At 49.7% G+C, this 12,232-nt stretch overlaps 3 protein-coding genes across 3 annotated transcripts; 1 reads left to right on the forward strand and 2 right to left on the reverse strand.

Moving 5' to 3' along the window:
• Positions 1-717: 717 nt before the first annotated feature.
• Positions 718-2,646, reverse strand: N0V96_008897 (uncharacterized protein; the record flags this gene model as incomplete). Its single annotated transcript, XM_065758481.1, has 7 exons — positions 718-1,005; positions 1,059-1,090; positions 1,157-1,367; positions 1,436-1,703; positions 1,792-1,964; positions 2,204-2,383; positions 2,446-2,646. 7 exons carry the CDS (start codon positions 2,644-2,646, stop codon positions 718-720), a joined length of 1,353 nt encoding a protein of 450 aa, XP_065612874.1.
• A 2,612-nt stretch (positions 2,647-5,258) lies between these two features.
• On the reverse strand, positions 5,259-6,047 carry N0V96_008898 (uncharacterized protein; the record flags this gene model as incomplete). The annotated part of the gene is made up of 1 exon (XM_065758482.1): positions 5,259-6,047. One exon carries the CDS (start codon positions 6,045-6,047, stop codon positions 5,259-5,261), a length of 789 nt encoding a protein of 262 aa, XP_065612875.1.
• Positions 6,048-8,527: 2,480 nt separating this feature from the next.
• N0V96_008899 (uncharacterized protein) lies at positions 8,528-8,993 on the forward strand (the record flags this gene model as incomplete). The annotated part of the gene is made up of 2 exons (XM_053188834.2): positions 8,528-8,801; positions 8,860-8,993. 2 exons carry the CDS (start codon positions 8,528-8,530, stop codon positions 8,991-8,993), a joined length of 408 nt encoding a protein of 135 aa, XP_053053600.2.
• Between the last annotated feature and the right edge of the window lie 3,239 nt (positions 8,994-12,232).

The raw sequence follows: 12,232 nt of genomic DNA on the forward strand, positions 1-12,232 counted from the left end.
CATACGGCAACGGTATTATCCCGACTCAGGCGCAAGTTGAATCATTTCTACTGGAATCCTTCACTTGTCCGAACTCCCACCAGGGTCAGGCTCGTTTGGATAATAATGTCCCGGCGTGGGTCTACCGCTACTTTGGAGATTGGGATAACACAAGACTCTTCCCGACAAGCGGTGCGTATCATGGTGTGGACTTGCACATGATATTCGGCGCTTCAGGGGATGTGAGTGGAATTCCGCCGTCCGGTCCGCAGAAGGAAACCACTGCACTCATGCAGAGCGCATGGGCGGCCTTCGCCAAAGATCCGGCGGATGGCTTGAGTTCGGTCCTCGGATGGCCAAGGTATGATCCAGAGGAGGAATCACTGGTTCTCTTGGCGGTCGACAACAATCCTGAGCCACAGTTCGTCAAGCCCAGCACGTTCGATGCGCCGTGTTCTACAATTACCTTGGGATCGTTGGGAACTGCGGTACCCTCTTCATAAGTTTTGATCACCAAATGTGTAAGGCAATGAACTGTATTGGTAGCACTGGCCATTCAGACAAGTATAGTATGGTTTGGTTGTAGTCGTGGTCCAAAATGATCAGACATTGAAATTATTCAACTTGCTACCTCTAGTATCTGAGTGCCGTCTTGATTGGACCCCTCAGTAATAACATCTGGCTTCCCATCTTTCCATGCATCTCCCTCCTGAAGTATACCGTGATCTATCACTCTACTCAGTAGACGTAGAAGTTAGAGGCGTTGGGGTCAGCCTCTCTCTTCTTGCGGTTGGTGCGCATCAAAGCCAACTTCATTCCCCAAGCGCAAATGACAACTCCGATAGAGAACCCGATGCTGGCAAGCATGGCGGTTAAGAACCGAGGCTTGTCAGAGTCTGGCCAGAGATAGGGGGTGTAGATGCTGGCTGCGTTTCCGAGCGTATTGGCCATGGCAATGGCAACTGCCTTCTTTTCGTCGGTTTGACCAAGAACGGACGAGGTCCAGCCAAGAATCAAATTGTTCACCTGTTTATCGTTTAGTTTCATGTGCAGGAAAGACTGCGCCAACGTCAACTTACACCATATGTGGCTCCAACAAACAGCATGATACCTATTGAACAGCATTAGCATCGATAGTGGAGTTAGGGTGTCAGGGAAAAAGTTCAGGGCTTCTTACCTGTGTAACGAACTCCCATGTTGAGGGATGAAACGCCCATGACAAAACCAATACAAACGATAAGCTTGCTAATAGTAATGTGCCACGTGCGCTCGTTGTACTTTCCAGATGACCAAGGGACCAAAACGGAGAAGAAGGCGGAGAAGACGTAGGGCGGGCAGGTCAGCACGAGACTGACGGTAGTGTTGTAACCAAGTGTCTTGACAACAGTCTGCATGCCAAATGTTAGCCCGAGGTTCGTGAGAAGCAGTAGGTGTCTTGAAGAAAGGAAGCACATACAGGCAAAAAGTTCTTGAACCCGTTCGCTGAGAGATGAAGGTTGTCCATGAGACAGAAGACCCATGTCCGCCAATCAGTGCAGGCCTCTCGAAGACCCGTCCAGACGCTGGTGCCCTCGCGACGGTCTGTGGTATCGTTGTAGATTCGGGTGTGCGCGAGCTGGCGCTCCTCCTCGGTGAGCCAGCGGGTCTTGAGGGGGCTGTCGGGCAAGAGGAAGAAGGCGAGAATGGCGACGAGGATGGAGACGGCTCCTTGGATGATGAAGAGCCTGCATTAGAAAAAGTCAGCCAATTACTCTTCAAAAAACCACCTCCGTTGGTGTGAAAAAGGAAATGAATGTGCAAGAAGAGGCTTACCACTGCCATCCAGAAAGACCTTTCACGCCTTGCATTCCCGAGAAAATGGGAGCTGCAATGAGACCAGAGAAAGCACTTGCGGCCATGTTGCCAGTATAGAAGATAGCCATGCGGGTTGAGACCTCCTTCCTGGTATAGAACATGCTAAGCATGTAAAGAGCACCGGGGTAGAACTGCCATTTGACGTTAGGAAGCAGCTTCATATCGAGGATTCAAGTGCTTTCTTACCGGCGCTTCGGTGACTCCGAGCAGAAAGCGGCAACCCAGCATCGTCCCGAAGTCATGGCACTTGTAGGTCAATAGACTCACAATAGACCAAGCCATCATGAAACCTTGAGGTTGCTCCAGTAAGTAAGGTTTCCGCTCGTTGTATATCGAGCACCTTACCAGCCATGTAGTACGAGGGACGAACCCGGTTGAGGATCATGTTGGAAGGAACTTGGCCGCAAAGGTATCCGACGAAAAGGATGGAAACGCAGGTATTGTACTGATTGCCTTTGAGGCCTAGGTCGATGTCCAAATCATTGAGTTTGCCATTAATCATCGCATTTCTGTCGAGAAAGTTGAGGAAGTACATCAACCATAGAATAGGCTGTTGATCTTCCGTTAGACTTGTGCCGTCTTAGAGAGGAAGGTGCGATGTTTGTGGCATACCAGAATGTACCAGTCAATCTTCTTCACTAGGGCGATCTCTTTCGGGTCTGTCTTTGTGTGGGCACCGAACTCGTCTACTTTCTCAATCACGGGCTGCTTCATAAGAGCAGGGTCGTCGGTAGTCAAGACGTGTTCCATCTGGTTGACCGCAACCTTCTCCTGTGAAGAGACAGGTCTCTCGCCATGTGCGTTGTGGGACATTGTTGTCTTTTTGTTGGAAACGTACCCGCTCTCGAAGAGGAAAGAGAAAAGTTGCTGAAGAAGCAGTGCGGAGCAGTTGGGGAAAGAATTTGAGGTTGGACAAATTTCCGGCCGGCGATCCTGCTTTAAGGTTTGGATGTGAAGGCTGGCAGTCCTCTGAGTCCACGAGTTGAAGACGCAACGTTGGACCAAGGTCCGAAGAAGCACAGATATATACTTTCAAACCCCAGCTCTTAATTACAATCCTCGTTCGACCGGCAAGCCGTTCGCAGCCATCTCCTCGGGTCAACAAGCGCGGAGCCAGATGAGCATAATCGGTGGAGAAACTACTTGAGTCCCCCATGGGGTAAATGGGGTACGACGGCTTTTCCGCGAAGTGCGAGATGCGGAGTGCGGGGAAAGGAAAGCAGGCCAAGACTTCTGAAAAGTTGTTCACATCCCGAACCAGGGCTCGCATATTTAGTCTGGAGGCGCCCCTTTCAAGTCTCGGCGGACGGGGACTAAAGTTGATTAGCACCTTGGCCTGCCTCTCAGGCTTCTGGGCTCCCGTAGAGCCAAGGTCAAAAGCCAATGTTCATTCATACAGCCCCGGATGCCTCTCTTTGCTTCACGACCATATAGCTCTCCCTAGATCCCGAATCATTGTGCGCAGATGTCGTTCAACGCTGTCAGAGAACTGCTTATTGACTAGGAAGTCGAAACACGTTCAAGGCTTGCCTTCCAGTCATCACAATCACCAGAGATCTATGACTGAAGGTCGGTACTCACCGCAACCTGTGCGCGATAACGCGCCCGCCATAGTGGTCCCCTGTCGGTCCCTGCCACCCAACTCATAAAAGCTTGGCGTTGATGGCGTCGAGAGACATGTTTTCCATAGCACCCCCATGCGCCTCTGCCAAATGCCAAGGTCATCACGGAAAAGCCATGTACGGAAAAGCCACGAGAAGCACGGAAATGGTTCACAAATATTAACTTCGTCGTATGAGAATGTTGGTCGTCAACTACCAGCTTCACGACGCTGGCCAGGCAATCAGCAGATGAGGTTTATCCCAATGTTTATGGTTCCATCGGAAAACCCCACAACGCCACAGCAGTTGGGATCCGGGAACGAATGGGAACGCACCCATCCGTGGCCCTGACCATGGTGTTCATCCAGAGTCTCAGTCATCTGAGTTCCCGCAGCTCGCCGTGCGCTCGGAACATCTTTACTTGGAGTTACCATGCAGACGGCTGACCCACGAGCATTGGCCCCTCAATCTTCTGCATTCAACAGAGTGATACTGATGAAGTGCTGAATTGACAATAGCCGGCCCAGCACGCTGCAGCTCTCGTAATCTCTTCCATCCGTGTTCATTCCCGCATTACTCCGGACCTCTAGACCTGAACGCACGCTTTGGGTATCGGCCCTCCATTCATGCCATTGGGAGCGGTGTTGCATGGACAATATTCCAGGGCGTATCGTGTGACCCCTGTTCACCAACCATTGAGATGAGGTTACAGCAGGAAGAGACCCAGCATGCCACCCCGTATTATCACAGATCCGTAAGAGCTCTGCGTCTCTGTGGCAGATGCTTTTGTCCCTCAGCAAACTTTTACGTATTTCGCAATAGCTTATGTCCAAGAAGAAGAGAGCGCGAGCATACGCCATTACTGCTGAAGAGGCATCAAGTACCTAAGGGCATCAGCGCCAGTGAAATGCGAGTTGTGATCATTTGAGAGATAGCATTACGAGATCGTAGGCAGGAAGAGGCATACTCGAACTAATCTGCCACTACCTATTCTCGAAGAAGTCTTGGGATCTACCCGGAATGGAGCGAACATCAGTTGGCAAACGCCTGATTACAATGGTTTCTTGTCCATCTGGCTGGCTTGAGGTAACCTCGATACCAGACTCTTGCAGGTGGGGGATTGGCGCCCGCTAAGCTCAAGACATTGTAACAGGATGTTTTCATACTGCCTTAGGACGTGCGTCAAGTACCCAAAAGTCAGAAGGTATATGCCAATTACCGAGCAGTTGGAACCGCTAATGCACTGATTTGGCCTCGTAGCCGAGCCGCACCACTTCATCCGGCGACGTTTCGGAAAAGCACATCACAAGTCTAGCCACCGCCAGTAACACCAGTTGCCAGCTCCTGAATTTTCCGAAGCTGCCGCAAGCACTCACAAAAATTTGAAGTGGTTCGCATCAGACTTGAAAGTGATTTGAGCAATGTCACAGCCTGATAGAACTGGAGATTAGGATGAAAAGTTGCTTCCATGAGGGAATAAGAGGTTTGCTGCCCTCAGGCTTGTCCACCGAGATACACGACGTGGGGTAACTCAACCTCTGGCACCTCTAGGCCATGATCCCAAGACAGCCTTGAAAGCTTTGCGAGAAAGTGCTGTCTTTATGTAGGTAATGTTTGAGAAACGAAACAGTCACGTCTAGACCTTGACACCTTGGCTTCTTTCACCGTTAAGGATAAGAAAAAATGAAGATTTTTGTTCATTTCTAGCAGAAGCATCTCCTGAGTATTGCTGATCCCCAAAAGATCTCACCCAGACATATTGCCCAGGACCTGTACCCAAGACCGAATTTCTCGGTTAACCCTATCAGGCTGTTCCCGAAATACCTAATGGCCGGCATCCGGAAACGTGACGAGACGGACGCTATTCACAAAAGACCTTGGTATTCCATCCAAAAACTTCGTCGAAAAGTAGGTGTCTGCAAGGCCCCAGATAATGAGCGTTGGCACTTGGTATATCATGTCAGATGTGTCCACAGGCTGGCCATATGGTGGGCCTGGGTAGTTGTATTTGTAGTAGGCGTACATGCCATCCATTGGATACTTGGAGAGATAATCATGCATTTCGCGACGCTGCTCGTCATCTTTGATCCCCTCAAGCGCGGCGCCTAAGTTCTTGTCGTCCCCTTTCTGGTACTGAATGTGATGGATAGTATAGACAGATTGGGCTTGCTGGTCTTTATCGAACTGAATGAGCTCGTGAAAGCGAGGAAGGATGAGAGAATTCATAATTATGAGCCCGAAGACGCGCTCGGGGTGGTGAAGTGCCAGCAATTTAATGGCTCCGCCGCCAAAGTCGTGGCCGCCGACGATTGCCTGAGCGGCGTTGAAGTGGTCAAGGATGGCCAGGATATCTCCAACCACAGTTTGCAAGGAGTAGGCGTCTTGCTTGACGGTGGGAATGTCGCTAGGAGGGTAGCCGCGAAGAGCGGGGCACACGACTGTATGTGTCTTCGAGAATTCAGCCACCTGATGGGTCCAAGTCCTCGAGTTGTCGGGAAAGCCGTGGAGGAGAACCATTAGGGGGCCTTGTTCAGTCACGTAGAAGTGAATCCGTATGCCTTCACTCATAATGAAGCCCGATCGGGTTGATGCTGAGGCCACCGAGACCGACATTTTTGCTGACCCTGGGTAATCGTCTGATGATAGGTTGCAGCTTAGGGGCAGAAGATCATATGATAGAGATTATTAAAGCAACAATGTCTTCAAAAGCTTAGAAAGGAGTGGTCGGTTGCTCTACTAGGTAAAAGTTGAAGCTAACACTAGGGGATGATTAAGTAGCTGAGCGAATCTAGTGGTCGACGTTCGCTGACTATTGAGTCTCGGGAAAATTACGTGATCTCGGACAATGAAACCATCATCTTCGTACGCATTGATCAGCGCACAACGCGCTGATCTGTAATCCTGAATATTTATTTGTCTTGGTGACCAATCCTAGATCTAAGAAAAAGCTTTGCTTGAGAATACCTGAGGATTTCGTCAAATATCTACATATTTGTAAGGACATAGGCCTCGTCGACTGACTCAACTCGTCCTATCGTCCTGTCATATGCAGCGTGTGTCTCTCCTTTGCTCCCATAAAGACTTTGATGCTTGTCGACACTGCTTACTTTCTCATGAGAATCTGATGCTCAATAACTGGCCTAACTGTCTAGCTTATTCAAGCGTGCGAAAACGGCCTGTATGACTGACGATGCAGACTGGCGCAAGGAGCCTTTGCCTTTGCTGGTGGCCGAGCAAGATCTACTTTGGACCATGAAAGACACTCTTATACGCAGGAGCGTAGTGAGTGCTATAAAACATAATCAACGGCCTCATGCGAACCTTCGTCGGCCTTACCATCGCACGTGACCTTGCCGGAGTAGGGGACGCATGGGCTGGTGCTTTCGGCTTCGTTTGGAAGCAGGTAGGTTGGTATCTTTAATTCCAGTGAGAAGCCTACTGACACTATCTTTCACCCAGCCCCTACGGTAGTCTGGGATGAGCCTTACAAGTACTCAATTCTCACCACCTCAATAACTTGATTGCCTTCGTATTATGGGAGCGAAACTTGGCAAAATACCTATCATGCCATCCAATATATGGAAGGCGCCGTTGTTCGTGAAACTAATCACTGCGTTGATCCTCTTCTTCATGCCACCCGGAGTTTTTTGTGGTACAGATTTGTGTGGCTGCTCACGGTTCGGAACTGGACGCCCCTCTTCTCATCAGCTGCACTCATACCATTCATAGTTCAGGCACCCTGACGGACATTCTTTCAGCTTGACTGAATTCTAGCGCATACTAGCTCGGGATGTCTTGGCCATCGACGCATTATCCGTCATTGTCTGGACAAGACTGGCGACGGTGTCAGAAAGGCAGTCCTACTGGCCTCAGCTACCCCTTGGCAACAATCTTGACGACATCTTGTCCACTTCATCTTCCTCGCTGACTTTGAATTCGTTTGGGCAGAGCTGATGAGAAGAACGGCCGGGAACGGAGCCGGAGGTTAGGAGCAACAATGCAGAGGAGCCGAAGCCAACGGTCTGGTGATACTCTTTTTGTGCAGGAAACTATTTCTGAATCTCATAAACTCCGTCTTTCTCGACATATGCTTCGGTCCATATCCAGTTTGGGGGGGCCGATTATGACTCAACATTCGTGTGTCTTCTTTCTCGTGTACATTTCCAATAAGGGTTGAATCAGGTCCCCGAACATTCAGATTCTCTATCATATCATGTAATGAAACCACATAAGCTATGTTCCTGGTGTGGCGGAAAACAATGCCATTCGTCACTAGACAGCGGTTTTCGACCCAGAATTGGAACCTCGTAATGAGGCTTATGGCGCTCCTATTATCCCATCGGGTGCTGAATAGCGTCAGTACGTTACCACTTGGGGTAGTACCGAATCCCGTGTTATTTCTCTATTTTCTGTGTTAATTATGCGAGATCTGAATTATGCATCTGATAAAAAAGAATCAGATCGGAATGAGCATTGGATAAAACCGCTTACCAACATGTTGACGTCGTTCCGCACCCGGTGGCATATGAATCCTCTAATACCCTACTAACTCAACCGCGTAGTGCATCAAATAATGCACGTAACACTAAAGTCCCACTGAGATGTTCTTGGCATTCAGGACAGCCAATACAGTGCTTTAAGACCATCGATTCCGTTTGCCACGAGTAGCACCTCGCCGATTGGCACCAGACAAGGTATAAAGTATGCAGCATGTGTTTGTAATAGCTTTTGATGCATACAATTCTGCCATTCTCAGGCTTGATGTTACACTGAGGCGCACATTGCTGCAATGCAGAGGCGATTGGAGAGGCTATTGATGCAGGCGTTATGTGGCCTTGCCTAGGAATACGAAGCGATCCATCGGCTGAAAAAGCAACGTGTAACATCGTATTATTATTGAATCGTCGTTCCGAGGAACCATTCGAGCTGACTAGTTAGTCTAGGGTATAAAAACCGTCACTTTCCGGTTCGCGAAACTATCAGCCGAGGCCCAAGGGGAGTTCATTGAAATCGTATTGCTGATTGCAAATTGCAACAATTCGCATTCAAGTGATACATCTACTGAAACCCAACTATCCATACCGTACTTGAAAATGGTTTCTTTCAAAAGTCTATTGCTGTTGGTCCCCGTCATTACCCAGCTGGTAGTTGCGACGTCAAGCGACTACGGATCCTGGTACATCGAAATCAACCTTGCAGCAGGCGCTCAAGGCAATCGGCGCGGAGATCTCTATGCTGAGCATTCCAAGACTCCAGGCGTGATCAGCCACTCATTATGGATCTATGAACCCGAGACGCAGTTGACTACCTATACCGCGGAAGATCCGACATTAAACAACACCCTTATTTCGGTTCTTGGTCTGCAGAGTACGTCAATTATACTTAGAGGTGGCACGAGATGGCTTGAAGCTGATGGTCATCACAGATTTTGAGATAGAGCAGACCGTCCTTGGGATCCCCTTGAAGGGATCTGGGCTTATCGACATGTACTTCAGCCCGGCTGCGAACGGCCGCGGCGGCAAGGGCAACACGACGATTGTTTCGGAGTTGAACGATTGAATGAGTGTGGCGGTACCACAATTTCATATCGATTCCATGGAACTTAGATTGTCTGTCATGTCGGCTAGCGATAAGTAGTGGCACGGGTATGCGTGTCCTATCCCGAACTGGTCTTTTACAGCAGCATAATATCCTTGACGCTACATGATATGTACATATGAGATGAAAACTTCCTCCTTGCAAATTCCGCAAGGTTTTCACTCAAGGAGCAGACAACTTAGATTCAAAGATTACTAATCTTTTGTGGGAAAACTCTCCGCTGTACTCAGTCTAGACTCGCGCCTACGATTGATTGGGCGCGGTGCAGAAATTGTTTTGATAGCAGTTCGAAATTGAGTGAATAGTAATCAGGCCCCCTCAACGCCCTCGGTAGCGAGAGGAATGACGCTTCCCCCACAAAGTCCCAAACCACGCGTGCTGTTCGAACAACATGTTATGTTGGAGGGTGGACCACGAAGCGTACCCAAAAGAACATCGATGGAGCACATGTGTTCCCGTCCCCGATCCTGAACAGTGACAGCATCCTCCTTTCTGTGCTTGGCTGGATCTCGACACAAGACACCAGATCATTCCAACTGGACATTCCCGGGAGCACCGGGAATGCAATTTCCAATAATTATGGGCAATCAGAGAGCCAAAGTAGTTTCAAAGAGACGTGGGCGGAAATCGCCAACGTCTGACGACGCCAACGACGATGACGTGCGCAAGGTCAGTATAGCCACCGCCTGGTTTCTGCTCGTAAATCTCTACATTTACTGTCGCACCTCTCCCTTGTATCTCAAGCATACTGGAATTGACGACTGATGAGTTCAAGATCCGGAGAGAAAGGAATCGCGAGGCACAACAAGTCTTTCGAAAACGGCGACAAGCTGCAGATGTAGCACAAAAGCAGCGAATCGAGAGGTTGGAGAATGTTGTAGAGAACATGACCCTCCTCTTCATTGACCTCTTTGATGAGGTCATCGGAAATAAGGGTGTTCTGAAACAGCAGGAGGATCTCCTTGCCCTCTTTCAAGACTCAGCGATGCAGTTGAAGACAATGGTGCAGCCCATCACCGATAGCGACAACGACAACGACGATGGCAACCCGAACTCTGTGGCCACGCCGTCTACCAATATCCACGAAAATACTTCTTGTTTAACGTCGGCCTCGTCGAGTCAACAAAGTCCTTTGAGGCAGAACTCCGGCGCGCCCGACCGCTTGGGTCCTTTCAAAGGCAATACCGAAGGCGTGGTCGATGGTTCACCCACGGATGCCATGCCAGCACTAGCTTTTGGAGGACATCTCGAAGCTCCGGGAATGCCACATATACAGACTACGAAGTCAAATAGCCCTTCGCAGGTATTTTGCCTTCAACTACTAGAAGCAACTCTATCTCAAGCATGCTTGATACTAGCCGGCTGCCTTCCCATATCACCAGACGACTTTCAGAGTATCTTTGGCGTGACATTGCAGTACCGTACAAGAGAAGAACAGCTAAGCCAAGTGCGCTGCCTACTCGGCTCGGATTCGGAAAAGTGCCTGGCCGCAGGGATGTCTCCACGGGATTCTGTTAGGGGCTGGCAGGTTCAACATAGCTTACAGCTGGGATTCGGGCTCATCGCAGACTACGAGGCCGATGTGGTACATGGCCAAAGCCTCCCACCAGGGTTTCTTACAGCACTTGAGGTTCAGAGACATCTAAAAAGCCTCGGTGCACGGAAATTGGGGAATAACACCCTCGAAGTCAACATCACTTCGGCAGTGGAGGATCCTGTTATGGCTGCACGTGCTCTCGCGTCTACGCTTCGTGCACCCACTCCTCCAACCACCGATTTTGGCCTCGTCCAAGCTTTGACTGTTCAGCTCAACGTGCCATTACTTATCGCAAATCTTACAAGTTCGGCAAAGTGCTTTTTGACTGGGCCGGCCTACTCTCAACTGGGCTTCTTCAAGGCGGTTGAAGCATCCTTGATATCAGTCACGGATACTAGCGCTGCTGACTGAATTCGGCAAGAGAATTGGACGAATAGGTAGGTAGTCAAAGAATGTATCGATAACGAAGCTTGTTCCCCTCAAGGACTTCCTGGAGGGATACATCGGGTCGGCGGGCTGGCAAGCCGGCGCCGTGGTAACAACCCGCGCGGTCCTGGAGGGCCGAGGCTACGGAGGGGCGCCCCCTCCATGTTATAACAACTTTCTATACCAAAATAGTCGAGACGATAGCTATAGAAAAAGAATGGAAAAATAGTATTGCAGGCAGTAAAACTTTTCCAGGAGAAAAGGGGAGGAAGTATCCGGTAATTACCAGCATGACATAATAAACCTGCGACGATGGCGCTTGCCGAGCCGAGCAGGGAAGAGGATTTGCTTCATGACGTCTTCTTCGTCAGCAGATCATGATAACAAAGCCTGCCTAGTTTGATTCAAGTGTAAAAGTCAGAGCCGCCAAACAGTCGAGAACACCAACAGAGCTCATTCCTCTCGCCTGAAGATCTGCAATGTAGACTGGTCAAACTGTTGCCTACCAGAGTCTGGAGGTCAAAGGTACAAGGTGAGAGTCTTCTGCCATGGGTTTTCGGACACATAGCACTTGGTTTTCAAGTAATAGTCTAGTCATGGTCATGATTTCTTTGCACTCTGACACATCAGCTACCTTTCTTCACACGGGCTACACATTGCTATCCCAAACGCACACTGCCACCAGTCGCGCTTCCCCCGATGCTATGACTACCAGTCGCATTCCCTCCGAGGCCGTCTCCTCCCACAAGAAACATGCCACGTACGTCGGACGTCGATGTGACATCGATGTCTCCCCCGGCAGCGGAACCACCCTGAGCTCTACCGTTAGGCCAGGCGTATTGCTGGTCGCGCTTCCGCCGACGCCACGGCCCCCGTATAGACCAGCCTTCTTGTTACCATCGGGTAAGACGTTCTCGAGTGGGCCTTCGTCGTGAATACCCTCATCCTGTTGATTATGCTGACTTGGTGTGCCTGCCAGGAGGCGTTTTCGGATGTCATCTAGATAATCCAATACCTGCAAGTAACCCGGGAAGCACGCGTCGGGAAATTTGCAAATAGTCCGGTGGTCGACATTCAACATGGGCTTGAGGCTGGCGATACAATCTGTTTCCTATGTGTTAGTCCTGTGCTGTTAAATAAAGTGGACTAGAAGGATGGTTCAAATACTAACAACTCTTCCGGTTCCCACAACCGAGGTCTTCTGCGTTTCGTACAAACATTCGATAGGCGGGATAGG

This window comes from Colletotrichum fioriniae (genome assembly GCF_027942845.1).
Source record: "Colletotrichum fioriniae strain IMI 355084 chromosome Unknown scaffold_11, whole genome shotgun sequence".
Lineage (NCBI taxonomy): Eukaryota > Fungi > Ascomycota > Sordariomycetes > Glomerellales > Glomerellaceae > Colletotrichum > Colletotrichum fioriniae.